The sequence below is a fragment of the Haliotis cracherodii genome, unplaced genomic scaffold (genome assembly GCF_022045235.1).
Source record: "Haliotis cracherodii isolate W230 unplaced genomic scaffold, xgHalCrac1.p SCAF_11, whole genome shotgun sequence".
Taxonomy (NCBI): Eukaryota; Metazoa; Mollusca; class Gastropoda; order Lepetellida; family Haliotidae; genus Haliotis; species Haliotis cracherodii.
In genome coordinates this window covers 36,539,193-36,562,714 of record NW_027266266.1, presented here as the reverse complement: position 1 = coordinate 36,562,714, position 23,522 = coordinate 36,539,193, and the positions used below count along the sequence as shown (strand labels likewise).

Here is a 23,522-nt window from a genome sequence, read left to right as displayed (position 1 = left end):
ACAATCATCCTCTAATGTTTCTGTTGCTCACTTCAATGGCGCAGGAAGGACCATCATCTTCTAATGTTTCTGCTGCTCACTTCAATGGCACAGGAAGGACCATCATCCCCTAATGTTTCTGTTGCTCACTTCAATGGCACAGGAAGGACCATCATCTTCTAATGTTTCCTCTGCTCACTTCAGTGACAAAGGAAGGACCATCATCCCCTAATGTTTCTGTTGCTCACTTCAATGGCACAGGAAGGACCATCATCTTCTAATGTTTCTGCTGCTCACTTCAGTGGCACAGGAAGGACCATCATCCTCTAATGTTTCTGCTGCTCACTTCAGTGGCAAAGGAAGGACCATCATCCCCTAATGTTTCCTCTGCTCACTTCAGTGGCACAGGAAGGACCATCATCCTTTAATGTTTCTTCTGCTCACTTCAATGACACAGGAAGGACCATCATCCCCTAATGTTTCTGCTGCTCACTTCAGTGGCGTAGGAAGGACCATCATCCCCTAATGTTTCTGCTGCTCACTACAGTGGCACAGGAAGGACCATCATCCTCTAATGTTTCTGCTGCTCACTTCAGTGACACAGGAAGGACCATCATCCTCTAATGTTTCTGCTGCTCACTTCTATGGCACAGGAAGGACCATCATCCTCTAATGTTTCTGCTGCTCACTACAGTGGCACAGGAAGGACCATCATCCTCTAATGTTTCTGCTGCTCACTACAGTGGCACAGGAAGGACCATCATCCCCTAATGTTTCTGCTGCTCACTTCAGTGGCACAGGAAGGACCATCATCCTCTAATGTTTCTGCTGCTCACTACAGTGGCACAGGAAGGACCATCGTCCTCTAATGTTTCTGCTGCTCACTACAGTGGCACAGGAAGGACCATCATCCTCTAATGTTTCTTCTGCTCACTTCAATGACACAGGAAGGACCATCATCCCCTAATGTTTCTGCTGCTCACTTCAGTGGCGTAGGAAGGACCATCATCCCCTAATGTTTCTGCTGCTCACTACAGTGGCACAGGAAGGACCATCATCCTCTAATGTTTCTGCTGCTCACTTCAGTGGCACAGGAAGGACAATCATCCTCTAATGTTTCTGTTGCTCACTTCAATGGCGCAGGAAGGACCATCATCTTCTAATGTTTCTGTTGCTCACTTCAATGGCACAGGAAGGACCATCATCCCCTAATGTTTCTGTTGCTCACTTCAATGGCACAGGAAGGACCATCATCTTCTAATGTTTCCTCTGCTCACTTCAGTGACAAAGGAAGGACCATCATCCCCTAATGTTTCTGTTGCTCACTTCAATGGCACAGGAAGGACCATCATCCTCTAATGTTTCTGTTGCTCACTACAGTGGCACAGGAAGGACCATCATCCCCTAATGTTTCTGTTGCTCACTTCAATGGCACAGGAAGGACCATCATCCTCTAATGTTTCTGTTGCTCACTTCAATGGCACAGGAAGGACCATCATCCTTTAATGTTTCTTTAGCTCACTACAATGGCACAGGTAGGACCATCATCCTCTAATGTTTCTGCTGCTCACTTCAGTGGCACAGGAAGGCACATTATCCCTTAATGTCGACGCCATGTCCTCATGGATGGCTGTTGGTGTCAGTTGGGAATAGAGACAGCGCGATAGCCAATCTTGTCCATTTTCACCCACACAGGATACCGTGTCACTTTGATGCCTGCACACATATGATCAAATATGCTGTGCCTGCTTGTGTTTTTTGTTCAATTGCAGACTGAGGGCATGGAAAGTTTTGTAGTTTTACATAAAATTGTCACATCCTTCGCAATGAGGCACACAACTTTTCAGCCACCAGGTATATTGGCCTCTGTCTGTAACGTGACTGTGCAAGCCTTCGTGGTGCCTCGGAATACGCCAATTACTTGCGATCAAGCACAGTGTCGATGCATGCCTAGCATCAAGCATCAATTTGTCGAGGTGCATTTTTGCTCTATGAAAAGGACAAATCGTGGGTGTAGGTGCACCTATGGCAATTCCCAAATTTTCATTTTTAATTGACTTCGGGTACGCAGATCAGCATTTGTATTTGTTAACGATTAATTGCAACACAAAATCATTATATTCTTCTTCTTTTTGTTTCAGTGACGTAGTTAGGTGAGCATGCGCAAGGTTATCATAGACGCCGACATAGGAGTGGATGATGCTGTGGCCATCATGTATGCCTTCTCCTCCCCAAACATTGAGGTCCTCGCTATAACGTGTACGTGGGGAAACACTAGTCTGGAAAACAGTTGTCGAAACGCAGCTCGAGTCGTAAACCTTTGTGGAAAACAGGTGCGTCACAGATGGGAGATACCTTGTGGAGATTGTGGGATAAAATTGGTCCCTAGTAACCTAAGCTTTTTACGGAAGCCTCTTTCTGCCATGGTAAAACTATACTATAGTTCCCTCACAATAAATTTGCATTCCCTTAGCTATTGTCCAGTATTCTATTGTAATAATGTCTTAGCAAACGCGAAAGTTATCACAAGGGAACGGGTAGTTAAGCGAGGGAACGGAACAGTACAGCGAATTAATATTAAATATATTTATAACGTGGACATCCGGGTTAGAATAGGTGTCAGCAACCCGTGCTTGTCGTTAGAGGCGACTAACGAGATCGGATGGTCAACCTCGCTTGTCTTGTCCAGACTCGATTATTTCCATGTCGCCGTTACATGGCTTGAATATTGCCGAGTGCGGCGTTAAACAACAGACAAACAATAGGGGGTTGTTATTACCTGCTAGTGCATGTCCACCCCTCAACCAATACACTAGCGTGTGTCTCACGAGCTGATTGGCCTTTCGAAGTCGATGTTGTAACGCTGAATGATTGTAAAATACCGCTTCATACGCATGTAACGAATTTATTATTACCAGCTCAAAGTAATATAGATGATGTTTAATTGTGGTTTTGAAACTGGCTGCCGGCTTGAGGGACGTGATTAGAATTGGTCTTTTTCGAGTGAAATTAACTAGTCTAGTCACGTGCATTTGACAAATGTATAAACCTGAAACTGGCTGCCGGTTTGAGGGACGAGATTAGAATTGGTCTTTTTCGAGTGAAATTAACTAGTCTAGTCACGTGCATTTGACAAATATATAAACCTGATATATGTATATTGGTTCAACTATTTCCGGATGTGGGTGATGAAAAACTGCATCCCGTCGATTGTTTCGTAAAGACAGTCACCCAGCTTACTACACTGCCTATACAGGAAACAAAGGGAGATAACACTGAGAGGGAACCAGTTAAAGAGGTTTCGTGATCCACGTTCTGGGTGACTGGTGATGGCTGTTGACACGTGTTTGGTGATGGCTGTTGATACGTGTTTGGTGATGGCTGTTGACACGTGTTTGGTGATGGCTGTTGACACGTGTTTGGTGATGGCTGTTGACACGTGTTTGGTGATGGCTGTTGAATGGATGATAATAAAGAAAACAGACTTGCTTGCAGGATGAAACAAATCCACCGAAGACATTTTTGGAGGGAAACCAACATATACAAACTGTTTCGTCGTCTGCATTTAAGGAGAAATACAAATAACCACCCACACTAAATTTCACAAATGTTGTTCACATATTATTTTTATAAGGACAGTGGTGTTTCTTACCGTCGAGCCTATTAACAAATACATTTCAGAAACAAAAGCCGAGATCAATTTGGTTATTTATAGGACCACTCTAAATCCCATGCAATTTTATATTATTAACTTATATTATTAATGACCTGACATATATTTCGACCACTGTTATCTGTCACAAGCGTTGAAGTGAACACGTGCCGTTTATTTACCAAGGTACCTATCTACTGCGGGAGCGACAGAGCCCTTCATGGGCTGGCCCCAGATTTGAAACCTGATCGGTTCAGGGTTCATGGCGTCGATGGTCTTGGCAACATCGATTGGGAGGATACCGTCGACACTGACGTCTTTCAACATGAAAACGCAGTTGTAGCGTTGACAAAAATGGCCAAACAACACCCTGGTAAGTTGAGTGAGTGAGTGACACCGTTATTAGGAATATTGCATTTTTGTGACAGCAGGGGAAACCAACAACGGCTTCGAACACTGTGCTAACGTTAGGTTTGAATTCGCGCCCTGTCGCCAGGCCAACAAGTGAAGTACATCTAAGACAGGTACATCTAATACAATGTATATGTGATTTGTCGAAATCGCTCAGTAATGACCAACTGGCTGAAATAACAATCCAGTTCGTTCACCATACTGTTAGATCGCAAATCGATTTTCAAGGTGCTTTGTCGTTTTTCCAGATTGTTTTCTTATCGTTATCCGGAATACTTGGTGGTCGTTTTTCCCAGTACATGATCGTCGTGTATTCCGTGTTCTTTCTTGACGTTATCCAGAATACTTGGTCGTCGTTTTTCCCAGTACATGATCGTCGTTTTTCCCCCGAGTACTTTCTTGTTTTCCAGAGTGCTTGATCATCTCGTAAGTGACAAGCGAACCAGATGTATGTTCCAGCTATTCCCTCTTTTGGTGTGCAAACTCAACAAATAACAACTTTTAGACAAAACTTATTTGCTTCATTGGTTGGCTTGGGCGTGTACATAACCTTACAAAAATCATACAGCGCTACGGGTGTCGTAACATGCTTAACTTTGAAGGTGCACGGGTGCCCGTCTCCTGAGGGGTCGCAGTTTGCTGTGTAGAGTTGTGGCCATGAGGTGCTACAGAAACCTGTGTCCGTGTGTTCGAATCCCAGATTCCCCCTGATTATGTTTGTTGGTCCATCAGTGCTATGCCCGCGCTTTGTAAACGTCTAAAACTTACATCACTCGGGCCTGACATACAGCCTGTGTTGAACCAAACTCCTACTTTTTAACATAGAGTCCCGGTAGCTGCTGAGCTTGCTCCGTAGTCCGATGCCCACGTTATGAAGTGTAACTTCACATTAACAGTAAATTCCCCAACTGAGGCCGGGATGCTACCATTCCGTCAATCATGACTCTATTTCATCTCTGTTCAAGTATCCTCCCACCCCCATGCTTCAGTTGAAATGTTCAAGAGTTAAAATTCATCCTTACTAAACTGAATTATGACCGATACCACGTCTGCTTCTATTCACAGGTGAAATCTCTCTGGTGACACTGGGCTCACTGACAAATGTTGCGTTGGCGATCAACTTGGACCCAGACTTTGCTGGCAGCATAAATGATGTGTACATCATGGGGGGAAATATAGATGGTATTGTATTGTTTTTTATGTAATTGAAGTCAATATATAATCTTCCAACGTTCCTTTCGAAAACTCGCTGACTTGGTTGATGCATGTCATCGATCCCAATTGCGTGGATCGATGCTCATGATATCAATCACTGGCTTGTCTGGTCCAGACTCGATTATTTACAAACCGCCGTCATGTAGCTGGAATATTGCTGAGTGCGGCGTTAAACAACGAGCCAACCAACCAACCAACCAACCAACCTTTCCGAAACACTATTGGTGGTCTGGGGTGAGTCGCTCCCGATGTCCCTTGGTTTCTCAGTCAGTACCCGTGCTCTGTAACATTACTTACATATACGTCTCTATCTTTAATAATTGGAATAATGATAACTAATAGTAATCCTATTAGCATTCGTAAAAAAGCGCTGAACTCGTGTATGCTAAAAGCGCAACAGATGAAAGTAAGTAAAACAAGTAAAGAATTGATGAGACTGACGCCATGCACGTGATGTAAAGATGGGGATGCAGTGATGACGGTAAAATGTTTGTATATAGGAAAGAGACACACTTGAGATCATGTCATGTGTGATGATGATGATGATGATGATTATTATTATCATTATTATTATTATTTGTTTGGAACTCGAGGTCTTGGCGAACATGTTCTGAAGGAGTTCAACTTTAGTCTGGACCCGGAAGCAGATGACCTTTGCCTCAGCAATATGAAGAATATCCACATTCTGTCACGTGACGTTTGCGATATGACGGAATTTACTAAGGTACACAACAAACGTCTAACTCTGCTGTATATAACTCTACACATGTTTCTTTAATCCTTTCTTAGACGCACTACCATGCCTTATACTATTACTTCTACTATCACCAGTACTACACTACGTCTTCTGCTATTAATATTATTACAACTACTACTACTGCTACTACTACTACTACTACTACTACTAGCACTAGTGTAGCCTGAACTCTCCTGGACACACGTCTGTACACACGTTGTCGACCATCAGCTCGAAACAGGAAACATCTGTTCTCATCCATGTGACACAGTTTCTTTTTTTCGTATAAGCTGTTGACATGTTTATCCATTTTATTCTGGAAAACATTAACAAAAACAACAACCCATCCCTCTTCTCTCTCCCCTCCTCCACCTACCCCTAAATGATTGGTCTCTCGCCACAAAGACATAATAACATTTGTTATGTTACAGGAATGGGTGAAAGAGCAACTGAAAGTGAAAACGGTGAAGGCTAACTTCATTAAACAAATACTCCTGGAGAGGATGACAAGTCCAGGATACATAAATATACGAATGTGTGACTTCGCCCTTATGGTTGCTATTGCGCACCCGGAAGCAGTCACAGCGAGCGAAAAGGCACGCGCAATAGTAGAGCTTTCGGGGAAATCACGGTCTCTTTTGAAATTAGACTGGGGTTTGGAAGATTCAAATGTCACTATGTACAAAAGTCTTCGTTATGACATGCTAATGGACGCCTTCAGGGAATTGATAAACGACTAAACTTTACGAAAGGACCACCGTGAATTGTTGCATAATATTACTAAACTTCCAGAATCTTTTAGTCTGATACGATACCTCTCTGTGTAAACATCTGTCAGCCCTTCCATAGGAGGTCCAGTAAGGGGAATGTTCTCGTCAGCCCATCAACGTCGAGCCTTCTAAACTGTTGGTTCCAGTGAGGGAAGCATTCGGACCAGCTTTTCTGATTTCTCTATCTGGAGAACGAAGTTAAACGACCAGTTCCGGATGTAAACAAAAACACCATTGGAATCGCTGTAAGATCTTAACGCAGAAAGGTGTGTCACCGGAGTTGAAGATCTTATTTTAATGGGAATCAAAGTAAATCTAACTAAATGTATGAACAATTCTATGATCATGACCCAGGCTATATTTTTCTCCACATGTTAGAACTGTACATACATTCCCTTCGCAAATCAGTCAAATGTAACTCATGTTCAAAGTTGGAAACATGCTTCATGAGAACATATAGAATTCAGTATTATTGTCAGATGCTAGCTACACCGCTTCATTTACTGGTGTTACAAGCTTGTAACAAATGTTAACGCCCTTGTCTCGGGGAGGTGCGTCCCTGCGCCGTGCCGGGAACCTATGATCGTGGGTTCGAATCCAAGATTGGTCCTGATTATGGTTCTTGCTTTGTCAGCATGTTCGCTCGTGTGTCAAAATACGCATACAACGACCCTTTAGTAACTTAAAGCTCCTGACTAATGTAATTTAAGAACCACCAGCAAGTTCGCTATTCCATCTCTGGCAACCAATACAGTGGGGAATTATATGGAATTCAGGAAAGGACATCGTCGTGATTTCACCATGACAAAAACAAGCAAAAAATCTCAAAGTCAACCAAAGCGCGACGATGCAACAATGCGACAACGTCCTTTATAGGATTCCATAGAATTGAGGTTGTCGGCCAGTGAACATTAAACATATAGGCAGGGCTTGTTTTGTTCGTTTGTTTGTTTGTTTTCGGCGACGTTTATAGTAATTTTAATACATAGCTTCGGGAAGATGATGAAATTGACGGCGTGGCTCGTTCCTTGTGATTTTAACAATTTTCTAAATATTGCATCTGTATACCGGTGATCTGTAAATACTCATGTATGGAACAGACAAACCAGGCAACTGGGATACGATTACATGTTTCAACCAGTCAGCGAGCCTGACCACCCGATCCTGTTAGTCGCTACCTACGACAAGCATGGGTAGCTGAAACCAATTCTCCACCGGATCTCCACGGGTACAGGGCTTGGTAGAATGCGACATAGCCCTATACCCTCTGTAGACTTTTTAGATGCCTTTTCTCACAAAACTTTGCAGTCACGGTCATCTAATGTAGGCGCCCCTGGTCTTCATATGTGTTCACCTGGAGGGGAATCTGGGTTAGAATTGGTTCCCTGCAAGTTTTGAATGTAAGAAGTTTAGTGAATAGCTTTGCTGTAAGGAGCCCACCATTTCATATCCTCGGATGGGTGGGTGTTCGCGGGGAGGACAAAATAAGTTATGCTTCAGATACAATAACCTCACCCTTTGATGGAAGCTGAAATAAAACGAACACGAAATAGTTATTTGATGGTGATGCATTTGGCCCCTAGCTTCCAGTGTTTCGCATGGAGTCGGTATACTGTGTCTGAGTGGGGTATTCACCAATTTTATTGTATGGCGCGGACATTTGGGGAGTTACATACATGTATTTTGATGTAATAGAAAAGGTTTCATACATTATATTTCAAAAAATTCCTCGGTGTTGGAAAGTACCCCTCTAATAAGGCTGTTCTGGGTGAGACTGGTCGTATTCCTTTCTTTGTAGCTAGCCCAATTAGAGTACTTAAATATTGATTAACAATATTCAAAACGGAATCGTATCGCCATCCTGATGCTTTAAATTATTAAAACAACTTGATTGTAATGGTAAACATAACTGGGTTTAAACGTTATTTTCCTACGAAATTGCCCATGTCTTGCTTGAGCAAAGTGTTGGGGATGAAAAGCTGTTTTTATGTATATCTGCCCAAAGTGTATACTTTCTTTTGCCCTGCAGCACAATTGCAGTGTCATGTCATTTCGAGTTAAATATATCTATATTCAAAACTGGTTCCAGGCAATATGTACATCAAACCTATTCGACACATCATTCACGCCGTGACGTAACTGGAATACTGTTAAAAGCGGCGTTAAAAACAACTCACTCACCTACTCACTCAGTATATCCTAGATGTAGTAATATTCAGATTCAGATTCACAGTTTTGCCACAGGAATTTGTCCGGGACATTATATACAGGGCTCTAAAAACATCCACAATAATGTACATTTCAAGAAAGTGCCCATTTTCAATGCTTTTAATAAATAAAAAAGTGTGTTTTTGTCTAACAACATTCATGTTATTTGTAAACAGGGAGGTATATTGGCCAGAAACTACGCGACGCAAATTTCTCAACAGACTTGGGAAATCAATAATTGGCCTTGTTCGTAACAGGATTATATATATATCAAGACTTGAAAAACTCGTTTACGTGAGATTGTAATTGCACAAGCGCAAATGCCGACATCGACAATTGGAAACCAAGAATGATTAAGGCGATAATTGACAAGGACTAGAGACGGCAAGCAATCCACAAAGTGACCGATCCTGGCCATCCATTTCGTTAGGGTACGATAACAAGCAATCCACAAAGTGACCGATCCTGGCCATCCATTTCGTTAGGGTACGATAACAAGCAATCCACAAAGTGACCGATCCTGGCCATCCATTTCGTTAGGGTACGATAACAAGCAATCCACAAAGTGACCGATCCTGGCCATCCATTTCGTTAGGGTACGATAACAAGCAATCCACAAAGTGACCGATCCTGGCCATCCATTTCGTTAGGGTACGATAACAAGCAATTATCCATTTAGTCACCTGCTGCATAAGCTTAGGATGCCGGAGTCAACATGGAGAATGAGACGACAACAGACCCTTCCTCGAACTGCGGGCTAGTTCTCCTGGTTGCCCAGATGGTAGGTTCGATTGGCGATTTGTAAAGCATTAACTGATTGATAAGCATAATCAGATCTCACATTTCCTCTAAAATCATGTTTTTTTTTAAGAAAACGCCACTCTTTGGAAAGACGCGTGGGGATTGCTTTGAGGACAGGTCCCAAGCGTGGAGCGAGTGTGACGTGGCTGTTTGATTAGTGGTTGATGAGGACCCGTGAAGATTCGGTTTGTAATAGGTGTTCAGCAACCCATTCTTGTCATAAGAGGCAACTATGCTTGTCGTAAGAGGCGACTAACGGGATCAGGTGGTCAGGTTCGCTGCATGTCATCGTATTGAAACTGCGTGGATCATGCTCATGATATCAATCACTGGGTTGTCTGGTCCAGACTCAATTATCTAAGACTGTCGTCATGTGGCTGGAATACTGTTAAGTGCAACAACCAACCAAACAAACTGGTCCCGTTCGGGACTACAGTGATCCGATGAGGACCACTGATATGTACCCGCTCCCTGCTATTGGGTTTCATAGCTTCACCCAGGCCGTTATTTGAAATAGTGTTCCAAACAGAACAAGACTGCCTCCTTGGTCTAGTGTATAGACAAAGCGAGCTGAAGGTCGGTGGTCCGATCCCCTGGCCGCGTCATACCAAAAGACGTTCAGAGAAGGTACTTGTTGCTATGTGGAGCTAAACATGTCGCAGATAAAACAAGGACTGTCCCGATCGAAGTATTTGTGTCTCAATGTGATACCCGTGTTAAACTGCGGCGTGGTATCCGAACTAGTACAAACAGCCACACAAATTGAAAATCTGCAACTCCAATAAGTTGATCACGACGTTAAACCCCACTTCTCCTCTCCAAACGGTGTAAAACAAAACTCACTCACTTCTGATTCAGTCTGTTGTCAAACTTTGTCATCATTTACTGTAAATGGTAGTCAAGAGTTGTCGTAATGAATGAAGTACCACAGGCAATGTACGCTTGGCAGTCGCCGCATGAGCTAGAAACACGCTTCCCACTCTCCCCCTCCACAGGGGTGTAATGAGCTCTGGTTTGCACTTGTGGGAATTCGAAGACTACAGCTTCATGTAGTAGGCTTATAAGGTCAAGAGTAAGATCATCCTGACGACCACCGTTAGAGTAAGATCATCCTGACCACTGTACTATGAAGACATGGTACTATGAATTGTGGACGAGGTACTACGTGGTCCACTCATATAACCTTCTTGTGAGTGAGTGAGTGAGTATGGCTTTATGTCGCTTTTAGCAATATTGAAGCAATATCACTGCGGGGGACACCAGAAATGAACTTCACACATTGAACCCATGTGGGAAACGAACCCGGGCCTTCGACTTGACGAGGTAACGCTTTACACCACTAGGCTGCCCCACCGCCCCATAGCCTCTTTGTCACTATGATCAGCAATGTGTGAGGACATTAAACATGTAAACGCAGAGAGCTGGAGAGTTGGAGACATAACGTCTTATGTCATAATGTATTACTATGGAGCTGTGGACCTGCGGGCGGACTACAAAATCTAGCAGAGCAACAGCTGTTTGGCCTCAAAACTTAAAAACAAATCTTATTCTACTTCAGGCAAAAACACAACAGCAGTTGCTGGTGGAGTAGGTGAGGAAGGGGGGTTTAATAAACCGGAACAATCTATTCTCACACGAAACTAATATTATATTGGTGAAGGAATATCGATCCACCGGTCACGTGGTAAATCACACGTTCAGGGAACCAATTTCCCATTCTTTGCTATATCGTTGAGGACTTGTCGTCTGCCGCGTTGTCGTCTGCTGCAGGTCGCTGATTTTAGTGTGACATGGCACTGGAGGAGATTAAGACGATGTTTGCAGGAAAATGGAAGCTTGATAGAAGCGAAAACTTTGACGAATTTCTAAAAGAAATGGGTAAGTTTAGCATTTTGTCACGAAAATAGAATTCCGCTGTATTTACCACGTGAAGTAATAAGCGACTTATCCACATGCCGATGGTTCAGACTTGTGTGTTTCCGAAACAATAATCTCAGCTTAGTTTAGCCTTAAAACCGAAAATTTTGCCAATGAGAAACTCGTTGTACCAATTTTCTCCTGCAGATGTTTTGAATGGCTAGTTTATATTTGTAAAATTTCGTTTCTTTTAATGTGACGAATACTATCCTGTGTTTTGGCAATATCAAAAAACACAATTCAGTTAGGTCGAACTATGCTCAATCTGTGTTACCATTTTGAGGTAAGGTGAAATGGGGTTTAACGATTATTGCACTTATATTGCGTCGTGAATGGACGTCTCTCTCTCTCTTTATCCCTCTACCTCCCATTCTCTCCCCCCCCCCCCCCCACTCCTCTCTGTGTGTCTCTCCTCTCTCTTTTGGACACAGTAACAATAATATGGCATTGGCATGGTCCGAAATGACGCGAGGGGTCATTCCACAAAGCAGTTATTTATGGGCTTATGACTATCCCAAACCTATGTTAAAGTTTGGGCGTTACGATCATCTTACGGCTATGATCGCTTTGTGAAACGGGGCCCTGCAAGATAATGTCAATACGGGTCACACAACTTAATCTGGTGGACAAACTGACGGGCAAGAGAAAGCATAGACTTGGAAATACCTGCTTCACGCTGCTCATTACTGTCTACTGTGAAAATGTGACGCTCAAGTTCTTCTACACCCGTATCAAATACATCCCCATCGAACAGACCCGTGAAGGTCCGGGGTAGAATTGGTCTTCAGCAACCCATGCTTGCCAAAAAAGGCGACTATGCTTGTCGTAAGAGGCGACTAACTGGATCGGGTGGTCAGGCTCGCTATTTGGTTGAAGCATGTCATCTATACCAATTGCGTGGACCGATGTTCATGATGTCAATCACTGGATTGTCTGGTCCACACTCGATTATTTACAGACCGCCGTCAAAAAGCTGGAATATTGCTGAGTGCTGCGTTGAACGACCTACCAACCAATCAACCATCGAATAACCATTTCTTGTTTGTTTCATTGTAAGCCACCATCAAGCATGGGCGTATACTTTCTTTTGCCCGACATTTTGTTGATACACCACGTTCAGTTTAATATGGTTTTAAGGAAAGTAAAATTGGAACTTTAAAATAAATAGAAAATTACCATGATTAACCACACGCTCCAGACAACTTTACAGTGTGAGCCGTCTTCGAAGCATGATTATTCTAGATCCAAAACAACAATAGCTGTCTGTGAGACGCGTGGTGACGTCATTCCGAATATATGCCGCTCTTTCTTGTGACTGAGATTTGTATGAGCTCAGTGTGTTTACTGATTCCGTATTCATACAGACTGAATGTCCACAATTTGCCCATAACTCTCTCCGCATTAACCCTGACAGTAATAACATGTTTCATCGTGATACATATAATCACTTGTGATTTCCATATCCCATGACTCGCACTTTCGACTCAGTTAGACATTAAAGGTGACCGAGGTCAAGCCAATTGATGGTCCCTGCAAGAGCTGAACAGACATTAGCAATTTGATTTTGTATAGAAAGTTCGCAGCTATCCTTGTTACACAGAGAGTGTGTCTTTTACAAAGGAATTTTACTAACGGAATCGGGTGGTCAGGCTCGCTGACTTGGTTGATGCATGTCATCGATCCCGATTGCGTGGATCGATGCTCATGATATTAATCACTGGATTGTCTGGTCCAGATTTGATTATTTACAGACCGCCGTCATATAGCTGGAATATTGCTGAGTGCGGCGCTAAACAACAAACCAACCAACAATCAACATGGCTCCATAGCGACATCGTACGCCGTAACTTGCATTGCATGTTTGTTGTCTCTTGTAGACCGAATACCATGCATTCGTTGAAGGGTTCAAGCCTTTACATATTGTTGTCACGCCATGATAGTGAGCAGTCAGCGTGTAGCCTGATGATTGAATCAGCCATTAAGCTGCCATTTAGCTGGAATGTATAGTTAGGGTTTTGGATCTCTGAGATGCGAGTGTTTTAAAGGGATCTAGTCTCGCAAATTCGTAGGCATAGTAAGTTTGATTCAGGCCCGTCAAAACTGTCTTTTATACTGAATATCGATCTGTCTGATGATGTCGCCCCTTTGTACACAGAAAGTGGCGGTGGGGTAGCCTAGTTGCGAAAGCGTTCGCTCGTCTCGCCGAAGGTCCGGGTTCGATTTCCGCCATGATATTGCTGGAACATTGCCGAAAACGGCGTAAAACTGTACTTACTCACTAGTTCACTAAGACACAATATCATTTATATGGCAATAATACATCGTCTAGACCAAGATTAAAGATGGATACCAAACTGTGGAGCATAGCCACTCTTTAACATATGCAGAGTCGGACCTCTTTAGGATAGACAACATGCTGCCCTTTCTCGGTCGTTTTAATTTTGCTTCAACGAAAATGAAACTTATATTAACCTTTCAGGGGTTAACGTCTTGCTCCGTAAAATGGCGGAGTCCAGTAGGCCGGAACAAGTAATTGAGGTCAAGGACGGTCAGATAAGGATATCGACGAAAACCGGACTATCGAACCAGGACGATGTGTTTGACCTGGGAAAGGAATGTGAAATAGAGACCAACAGAGTTAAACATAAGGTAATACAGGATGAAAGCCGAAGATGCTACCCACGGATACGTTATCCGGTCACATGACCCTTCACGTTCATGCGAATGCAACGTACAATGAAATATCAGTTACTACATCTTGTTAAGTGATCGAACTTAATGACAGTCAAACACGGAAAGACGATTTCGAAAAATTGTCGGTCGGAAAAAAAACTTTTTCTGAGAAGTGTAAGACGGGTGATACATGGCTCCAACAGGTACATATTCGACATGTACAACTGCTGAAACAGCACTGGCGCCAGACTTGTATTATCTCCCTTTATGGTAAACCAAAAATCCAAGACACAAGATGAATTGGGGAAAGATAGGAGACTGTAAGCTATAACAATTGTAAAGGTACTACATTTGCTTTCTCGTGTCAGTGAAAGTAAACACTAGATCACATGTTAATTGGAAAAGGCGCATTCACTGAAGTGAAAGCTCAATGATCGACACTATAAGCACTTAAAGTCTCCTATAAACTCTCAACACCGATGAATATTGTGAACAAGATACTGATGATAAAACTAATATAAACATGTTATAGAGGCTTTAACAGAAGCCACTTCTGATTAGAAATGTAGCATACCTGACATGCGTATGGAGGCAAATATAATTATGCTTACAATTACTGTTGAAAATAAAATAAGATGCCTGCCACAAAAATTACATTGTTGCAAGGTTTTTCTCTTTTGAAAAAGTCAGGCTCATCCTGGCAAAAATATCTGGTTTTGTTGCTGTAGCGGAAACAATATCTCATCTCGATACAAAATCCAAGCATCTCCTGCTTGTTTATCCTGTGAAGGTGAAGGTCGTGTACAGCGACGGGCGGATGGTGGTGACCTCACGGCCAGTGGGGTCTGACCTCAAGCCACAGCGTATCTGTCGGGAGCTTATCCAGGATGAAATGGTCATGGTGAGTAAGTGAGCTAGAATCTCCAGCAGCTGTTAACAGTATCAATCAATCAGTCGTTTATTTTACTTATGGCAAGTGGCGCACGATCATCGATATTTACAATACAGCTGACAGCGATCACCTATATTTACAATACAGCTGCCACCGATCACCGATATTTACAATACAGCTGTCACTGATCACCGATATTCACAATACAGCTGCCAGTGATCACCGATATTTACAATACAGCTGCCACCGATCACCGATATTTACAATACAGCTGCCAGTGATCACCGATATTTATAATACAGCTGCCAGTGATCATCGATATTTACAATTCAGCTGCCACCGATCACCGATATTTACAAAACAGCTATTACTGATCACCGATATTTACAATACAGCTGCCAGTGATCACCGATATTACAATACAGCTGCCAGCGATCACCGATATTTACAATACAGCTGCCACCAATCACCGATATTTACAATACAGCTACTACCGATCAGCGATCTTTATAATACAGCTGCCAGTGATCATCGATATTTACAATACGGTTGCCAGTGATCACCGATATTTACAATACAGGTGTCAGTGATCATCGATATTTACAATACAACTGCCAAAGAAACAACATCCCAAAGTTAATGGCAGTAACTGGTGTCACCACTATGTGAGAGTGATTCATAAACCCATGCTTATGACGAAGCCTGAATGGGACAGTGGACTATGGTCTCAGTAGAGATGTCTTATGCTCTTTGAAATGTGTTTAGTTAATAAATGTTTCCTAACTAAAATATTCACTTTTTTAAAATCGCACCTTTATCAATTTTATGACAAGACTAATTTATTTTTGTCGACGAAGTGACATACTCACATTGAAATGCAGAAATCAAGGCCATTTTGTATCTGCTCCGTGACAGTCGTGCCTCTTTGTCTCCTATAATATGACCAAGTACTTGTCACCAACTAGAGAAACATGCCGGGTTCTTTCACCAACGACCCTTGAGATATCGTCGGTTGCTTTGACATTTGTCAAAATGAGATCAATGCGATAAATAGATAAACGCCCGGGCATAAAGACATAAACACTTGCAAATTGGATTTGTCTAAAGAATTCCAAAAGTTAAAAAAAACTTTACTGGGTTGAAAACATACGCCGAAAATCGACAATAAGAGTACTGATATCAAGTATCAAAAACATCTCAATCGGATAACCATTTCTTGTTTGTTTCATTTGATCCACCATCAAACATGGGTGTATACTTTCTTTTGCCTGGGAGTTTCTTGAAGAAAGATTCCGAAAGTTCGGGATATATCATGAATCTAACGAAGCGGGATCGAGCTTAGCTTACTGCTGCAAATTATAACACTGATATATTATGCATTTTTCAACGACATATTTATTTAATTATTTACTGGTAAATATTGTATTTTTCTGAAAATGTAAAATCGATATGTCCAGTGTAATATCACTTTTTGCCGGAACTACTTTCAATCTGCCTCAAGGACACCATGGTTTTCAGAGAAACATCAGGAAGGACATTAGGAAATACATACTATAAATAGCATTTCAGTATTCTTGTCAAAGAGCATCTTCATCTCACCTCGTGACCTGACATAGATGATATTTCTCACTGCGCCACTCATGAAAATAAAAACTTTGTCAGATCACACGAGGAAATAAACATGTTTTCTGACAAGAAAATACACATATCCTCAATATAATACAACTGATAATGCTGGATAGGTTATTCGCTGTAATAATACATTGAGCTGTTCTCGCATTGTATCATTGTTTCAGACAGTAGACGTGGGAGACATCATCTGTAAGAGGATATTCAAGCGTGTTTAGCCAGCGGGTCTTTACAAAGGCATTCCGGAAGCACTTAAATGTGAGGGACTGAATGACAAATAACGCCGGGCTGATATACTATTGATGCATGTACCCTCCACATGTTATCGATTGCCTTGGTTGGTAGTGTCTGGTCACAAGGAGTCGAAGCTTACAGCTGACCATTTGATCACGTGATGACTTTTCCAGTGGTCATTTTCCAGCAAACCAGCGGTCAACTATTCTTACTGATCATGTAACTTCGTGCTCAAAATTAAGTATCAACACCAGATGGCCGTAGATTGTATTAGGTGTTTTCAGATTTGCAGGTGTTATTGAGTATTTGATCCCCGGATATTTCATTTGTAACCGACATCGTTAACCGAATGTTTTAAATGTTAAAACTGTCCTCTTCACAACAACCGGATAGGAAAACACATGATGTTTATCGACTTTCGTATTACATGAGATCTCGGTAGTTTTGTGTAGAACTCTCTTATCATTGGTACCTATCATTGAGACTGACCTGGCAATGACGTCACCACAAAATGGTTATACTACAGTTCTTGTTGCATTGGAGATGGCGCGCAAAGATCGAGTACAAGTGATATAGGCGCTTGTTTCGTGCATGAAAACAGTGTACATGGATTAGACGCCTATCTGGGGTCATGCCATGGGAACCACACCTGACTTCGATTGAATAAACTTGATACATGTGTGTGGAAAGATTTGTCATTTCATTTCGTAACATAAACTGCAGGGCAAAGAAGCATACACTAGAAAATTAGATTTGCCAAAAAATCGCAAATCCTAGCAAACCGTTACTAGGCAGAAAACAGTCGCCGAAACACTGCAGACTGAAGGTCCAAAAACACAACTATGATATCCGTATCAAATAACGTACTCAGGATAAAAAAAACAACATTTCTCGTTTGTTTCATTTTAGCCACCATCAAACATGGGTGTATACTTTCCTTTGCCAAGCAGTTTACGTCAGTGTCTCCTGCACAATGCGGTTACCAGGTTATATGGTTTGTCTGATGCAGCAGGTGATCGCGTTATCACATCTTCTGATGTACCTTGACCGATCTGCAGATGTAACAGCGTTACAGTTACTACATATCTCTAGACTCTCCAGTCACCTTGGGCCGCCTACTGCTCCTGACTAGATATGGCACTGGACGAAATTCAGCAGAAATTTAGAGGCAAATGGAAACTGTGTCGGAGTGAAAATTTTGAGGATTTTCTGAAAGAAATGGGTGAGTCAGTACATTGTAGCACAAAATAATTACTACAACAGCTAGTGTCGGGTGGTAAATAGGCAGAAACCCGCTGGGCCTTGTGAGAATAGGTCCTCAGTACACCAGGGTGTGTCCCTGTGGGAAATACGGGGCAGAATAGGTCCTCAGTACACCAGGGTGTGTCCCTGTGGGAAATACGGGGCAGAAGAGGTCCTCATTACACCAGGGTGTGTCCCTGTGGGAAATACAGGGCAGAAAAGGTCCTCAGTACATCCGGGTGTGTCCCTGTGGGAAATACAGGGCAGAATAGGTCCTCAGTACACCAGGGTGTGTCCCTGTTGGAAATACGGGGCAGAATAGGTCCTCAGTACATCAGGGTGTGTCCCCTTCGGAAATACGGGGCAGAATAGGTCCTCAGTACATCCGGGTGTGTCCCTGTTGGAAATACGGGGCAGAATAGGTCCTCAGTACACCAGGGTGTGTCCCTGTAGGAAATACGGGGCAGAATAGGTCCTCAGTACATCAGGGTGTGTCCCTGTGGGAAATACGGGGCAGAATAGGTCCTCAGTACATCAGGGTGTGTCCCTGTGGGAAATACGGGGCAGAATAGGTCCTCCGTACACCAGGGTGTGTCCCCGTGGGAAATGCGGAGCAGAATAGGTCCTCCGTACATCAGGGTGTGTCCCTGTGGGAAATACGGGGCAGAAAAGGTCCTCAGTACACCACGGTGTGTCCCTGTTGGAAATACGGGGCAGAATAGGTCCTCAGTACATCAGGGTGTGTCCCCTTGGGAAGTACGGGGCAGAATAGGTCCTCCGTACATCAGGGTGTGTCCCTGTGGGAAATACGGGGCAGAATAGGTCCTCAGTACATCAGGGTGTGTCCCTGTGGGAAATACGGGGCAGAATAGGTCCTCAGTACATCTGGGTGTGTCCCTGTGGGAAATACGGGTCAGAATAGGTCCTCAGTACATCAGGGTCTGTCCATGTGGGAAATACGGGGCAGAATAGGCCCTCCGTACACCAGGGTGTGTCCCCTTCGGAAATACGGGTCAGAATAGGTCCTCCGTACATCAGGGTGTGTCCCCTTCGGAAAAACGGGTCAGAATAGGTCCTCAGTACATCAGGGTGTGTCCCTGTGGGAAATACGGGGCAGAAAAGGTCCTCAGTACACCAGGGTGTGTCCCCGTGAGAAATGAGGAGCAGAATGGGATCCCCAGTAACCAGCTTGCTTCCCTTTAGGTATTCTTGGACAGAATACAGAATGTGATGGGCAGAGTTGCGCCCGACAGAATTATCAATACATGTTAATGCTTTTGTACTGCTAATGTTTATATTGGTTTATAATCACCATTGGTGTTCTCTTGTTGCCGACAAGTGTGGGCTGTAGTGTCCTTTTTCTCTTATTGCAGGGGTAAATGTAGTTGCTAGGAAGCTAGCAGCTGCTGGTAAACCGGAACAGGAACTTGAAGTGAAAGATGGTAAAATCCGCATCGTGTACAAGACTGGATTCTGGGACAGAGAGGACAACTTTATCCTGGACGAAGAGTTCGAGAATGAGACGAACAAAGTCAAACACAAGGTAGAGAATAACTTTGATGATGGTGACGATGATGATGTAAAATGTACCGATGACGATTCCGGGTTATATTATAGGTCTTCAACAACCAATGTTGTCGTAATAGGCGACTAGAAGAATCGGGGAATTTCAGACCGCATTTATATAACTAGAATATATATGTAGCGTTAAACAATAAAGAAAGACACTAACACTCTGATATGAATATATAGGTTGTAGGTTCCTACAAGGACGGGAAGCTGGAGACGGTGGCGACGCCGATAGACTCGGAACTGCCACCGCAGAGAACCGTCCGAGATGTTGTTGATGGAGAAATGGTGATGGTAGGTATACCACTCCGGGTAGCCTAGTGGTTAAAGCGTTCGCTCATCATGCCGAATTGTGGAGTTCGATTCCCCACATGTGTACAGAGCCCATTTCTGGTGTCTCCGTCGCAATATTACTGGAGTTTGGCCAAAAGCGGTGTAAAACTATACTCACTCACCTTTCCCGCAGGGTAAAAGTGTTGGCTCATCACACCGAAGCCCAGGTTCGCTTCCCACAAGGGCACGATACGGAGACTGAGTGAGTATGGTTTTACGCCGCTTTTAGCAACATTCCAGCAATATCACGATGAGAGTCCATGCTCGGGCCCACTTGCACAAAGCGATCTTAGCGCTGCGACTATTGTGAGCCTATGTTAAAGTATGGGAGTTACGATCATCTTAGCGCTAAGATCGCTTTGTGGAGTGGGCCTTGGTGTCCCTCGGGTACGCTGCGGCTTGAGGGGCGGCGTAACACCAAATTCGAGAGGATAGTCTAGTGGCTATAGCGTTGGCTCGTCACACCGTAGCACCAGGTTCGATTCCCACATGGGTACTGTGCGTTACGCCACTTTCTGGTGACCCTGGGCGTGATATGGCTGGACAATGTTTTTACAGTAAGTGTCGTAAACCCTGCTCACTCCAGACACTCACTCACTACGCTTGTAAAATATACTATTTTCTCTGATAGGAGGACATTATTTTCCAGAACTACCAGCATGTCTAGTGTACGATTTATGTTCTGGGGTTGAAACGGGCAAACATACCCGAGTAGGACCCAGGTACCCACAGGACAACCCGGACCCACTGTTAGTCACGTGATATATTGTTGAATGACAAAAAGTATCTAAAACTTTATGTTTACACTACAAGTCACAAATGTTCGCAGTTCTTCCTGACTACTACTCATTCCTTCTGACTTTTATATGTTTGAATAAAAATAAAACGTCAGTCAACTTCTGTGTATACATCGGATCGTTTCATGCATGTATCTAAACACATTTTACCAGAGCTACGGTCAAACTTTTCCCAATCAGTTTGTACCTACCTCTTGAGACCTACAGCGGGTACCCGCGTAGGGTCGGGTAATAGGGGGGTGGGTACCCGGGTAATAACTTTGGACTCGTCCCAGCCCTACCGCTACATATTAATTATAGCCGCCATGATATGGTATTGCATATGGTTGCTGTGTGTTAAAGGATGTATTTACATTTATTTATTTGTCATTCAAAGCTAAATCTTCATTTTCTTTCAATCATTAAAACATGCTGACGACGTCACTATAGAAGAAGTCCGTTCACGGAAATAGGCCGTTGCGTATGCGTCTCGAGTAGGTGGCAGAGGTCACTTCCCGTGGTGAGAAACTTTGAAGGAGAATCCACATGAACAAAATCTACTTGATTCTTGTTTCTTTTCAGACTATTTACGCGCGTGATGTGGTATGTACACGCTACTTCAAGCGCCTCCAGTGACACGGGAGCAGATCTAGGATGCAGCTGTGGGATGATTCAGACAATACTGGACATGACCACATGACAGGCAGGCGCTTGTAAAATAAATATATTTGAATGTTTTAATTATCAAATGTTTTCTTCACTGAAATTACCCATGCTGGTTGGAAATTCAGCAATTTATCTCAGTGGGAGAGCACTTTAAAACACGGCATGGTATCCTAGTGGGCTAGCACTATAACACATGGCATGTCAGTGGGCTAGCACTATAACACATGGCATGTCAGTGGGCTAGCACTATAACACATGGTATGTCAGTGGGCTATTACTATAACACATGGCATGCCAGTGGGCTATTACTATAACACATGGCATGTCAGTGGGCTATTACTATAACACATGGCATGTCAGTGGGTTAGCACTATAACACATGGCATGTCAGTGGGCTATTACTATAACACATGGCATGTCAGTGGGCTATTACTATAACACATGGAATGTCAGTGGGCTAGCACTATAACACATGGCATGTCAGTGGGCTAGCACTATAACACATGGCATGTCAGTGGGCTATTAGTATAACACATGGCATGTCAGTGGGTTAGCACTATAACACATGGCATGTCAGTGGGCTATTACTATAACACATGGCATGTCAGTGGGCTAGCACTATAACACATGGCATGTCAGTGGGCTATTACTATAACACATGGCATGTCAGTGGGCTAGCACTATAACACATGGCATGTCAGTGGGCTATTACTATAACACATGGCATGTCAGTGGGCTAGCACTATAACACATGGCATGTCAGTGGGCTATTACTATAACACATGGCATGTCAGTGGGCTATTACTATAACACATGGAATGTCAGTGGGCTAGCACTATAACACATGGCATGTCAGTGGGCTAGCACTATAACACATGGCATGTCAGTGGGCTATTAGTATAACACATGGCATGTCAGTGGGTTAGCACTATAACACATGGCATGTCAGTTGGCTATTACTATAACACATGGCATGTCAGTGGGCTAGCACTATAACACATGGCATGTCAGTGGGCTATTACTATAACACATGGCATGTCAGTGGGCTAGCACTATAACACATGGCATGTCAGTGGGCTATTACTATAACACATGGCATGTCAGTGGGCTAGCACTATAACACATGGCATGTCAGTGGGCTATTACTATAACACATGGCATGTCAGTGGGCTAGCGCTATAACACATGTCATGTCAGTGGGCTATTACTATAACACATGGCATGTCAGTGGGCTATTACTATAACACATGGCATGTCAGTGGGCTATTACTATAACACATGGCATGTCAGTGGGCTATTACTATAACACATGGCATGTCAGTGGGCTAGCACTATAACACATGGCAGGTCAGTGGGCTAGCACTATAACACATGGCATGTCAGTGGGCTAGCACTATAACACATGGCATGTCAGTGGGCTAGCACTATAACACACGACATGGTGACTCACTGGCCTGGCACGACACACGGCTAGGTATCTCAGTGGGCTAGAACTATAACTAACACGCTGACTATGAAACCTATATGGTACGTTTAATGATCAGTTATTATCTGTCTTAACCCGAATTAGGTGAAGTTAGGTGAAATTGGGTTTAATGTCGCGTCCAAGATTATTGCAGTTATATAGCGACGTGCATGCACGTATGTGTGTGGCTGCTTGTACCAGTACGGACTGATGCCGATTATAGTACTAGCTCACTGAGATACCATGCCGCAGTTTAATATGATTACCCCACTCAGACAAAGTATACTGTCTCCGAGCCGACCAGTTCTTGTTTTAGCCCCTTAATGACGAGCGCCAGACAGGGTAACAACACGT

General features: G+C 43.3%; 3 protein-coding genes across 3 annotated transcripts; all 3 read left to right on the top strand.

The window, feature by feature from the left end:
* Positions 1 to 2,138: 2,138 nt before the first annotated feature.
* On the top strand, positions 2,139 to 6,733 carry LOC139455837 (uncharacterized). The gene is made up of 5 exons (XM_071237384.1): positions 2,139 to 2,312; positions 3,818 to 4,004; positions 5,108 to 5,224; positions 5,851 to 5,981; positions 6,425 to 6,733. Exons 1-5 carry the CDS (start codon positions 2,139 to 2,141, stop codon positions 6,731 to 6,733), a joined length of 918 nt encoding a protein of 305 aa, XP_071093485.1.
* A 4,829-nt stretch (positions 6,734 to 11,562) lies between these two features.
* LOC139455049 (sodium/calcium exchanger regulatory protein 1-like) lies at positions 11,563 to 17,101 on the top strand. The gene is made up of 4 exons (XM_071236630.1): positions 11,563 to 11,650; positions 14,169 to 14,306; positions 15,091 to 15,263; positions 17,051 to 17,101. The coding sequence occupies exons 1-4, from the start codon at positions 11,563 to 11,565 to the stop codon at positions 17,099 to 17,101; spliced, it is 450 nt and encodes a 149-aa protein (XP_071092731.1).
* Positions 17,102 to 18,185: 1,084 nt separating this feature from the next.
* LOC139455725 (cellular retinoic acid-binding protein 2-like) lies at positions 18,186 to 21,778 on the top strand. The gene is made up of 4 exons (XM_071237274.1): positions 18,186 to 18,339; positions 19,733 to 19,902; positions 20,112 to 20,222; positions 21,620 to 21,778. Exons 1-4 carry the CDS (start codon positions 18,252 to 18,254, stop codon positions 21,671 to 21,673), a joined length of 423 nt encoding a protein of 140 aa, XP_071093375.1. The 5' UTR covers positions 18,186 to 18,251; the 3' UTR covers positions 21,674 to 21,778.
* Positions 21,779 to 23,522: the final 1,744 nt, after the last annotated feature.

Excerpts from the sequence above, each read along its gene's own strand:
- LOC139455837 (XM_071237384.1), top strand. The coding sequence starts at position 2,139 with ATGCGCAAGGTTATCATAGACGCCGACATAGGAGTGGATGATGCTGTG. Across the intron at positions 4,005-5,107 it reads AATGGCCAAACAACACCCTG|GTGAAATCTCTCTGGTGACA; the intron begins GTAAGTTGAGTG and ends TTCTATTCACAG. Across the intron at positions 5,225-5,850 it reads CATGGGGGGAAATATAGATG|GTCTTGGCGAACATGTTCTG; the intron begins GTATTGTATTGT and ends TTGGAACTCGAG.
- LOC139455049 (XM_071236630.1), top strand. The coding sequence starts at position 11,563 with ATGGCACTGGAGGAGATTAAGACGATGTTTGCAGGAAAATGGAAGCTT. Across the intron at positions 11,651-14,168 it reads CGAATTTCTAAAAGAAATGG|GGGTTAACGTCTTGCTCCGT; the intron begins GTAAGTTTAGCA and ends TTAACCTTTCAG. Across the intron at positions 14,307-15,090 it reads GTTTGACCTGGGAAAGGAAT|CGGAAACAATATCTCATCTC; the intron begins GTGAAATAGAGA and ends TTGTTGCTGTAG.
- LOC139455725 (XM_071237274.1), top strand. The coding sequence starts at position 18,252 with ATGGCACTGGACGAAATTCAGCAGAAATTTAGAGGCAAATGGAAACTG. Across the intron at positions 19,903-20,111 it reads CGAACAAAGTCAAACACAAG|GTTGTAGGTTCCTACAAGGA; the intron begins GTAGAGAATAAC and ends ATGAATATATAG. Across the intron at positions 20,223-21,619 it reads TTGATGGAGAAATGGTGATG|ACTATTTACGCGCGTGATGT; the intron begins GTAGGTATACCA and ends GTTTCTTTTCAG.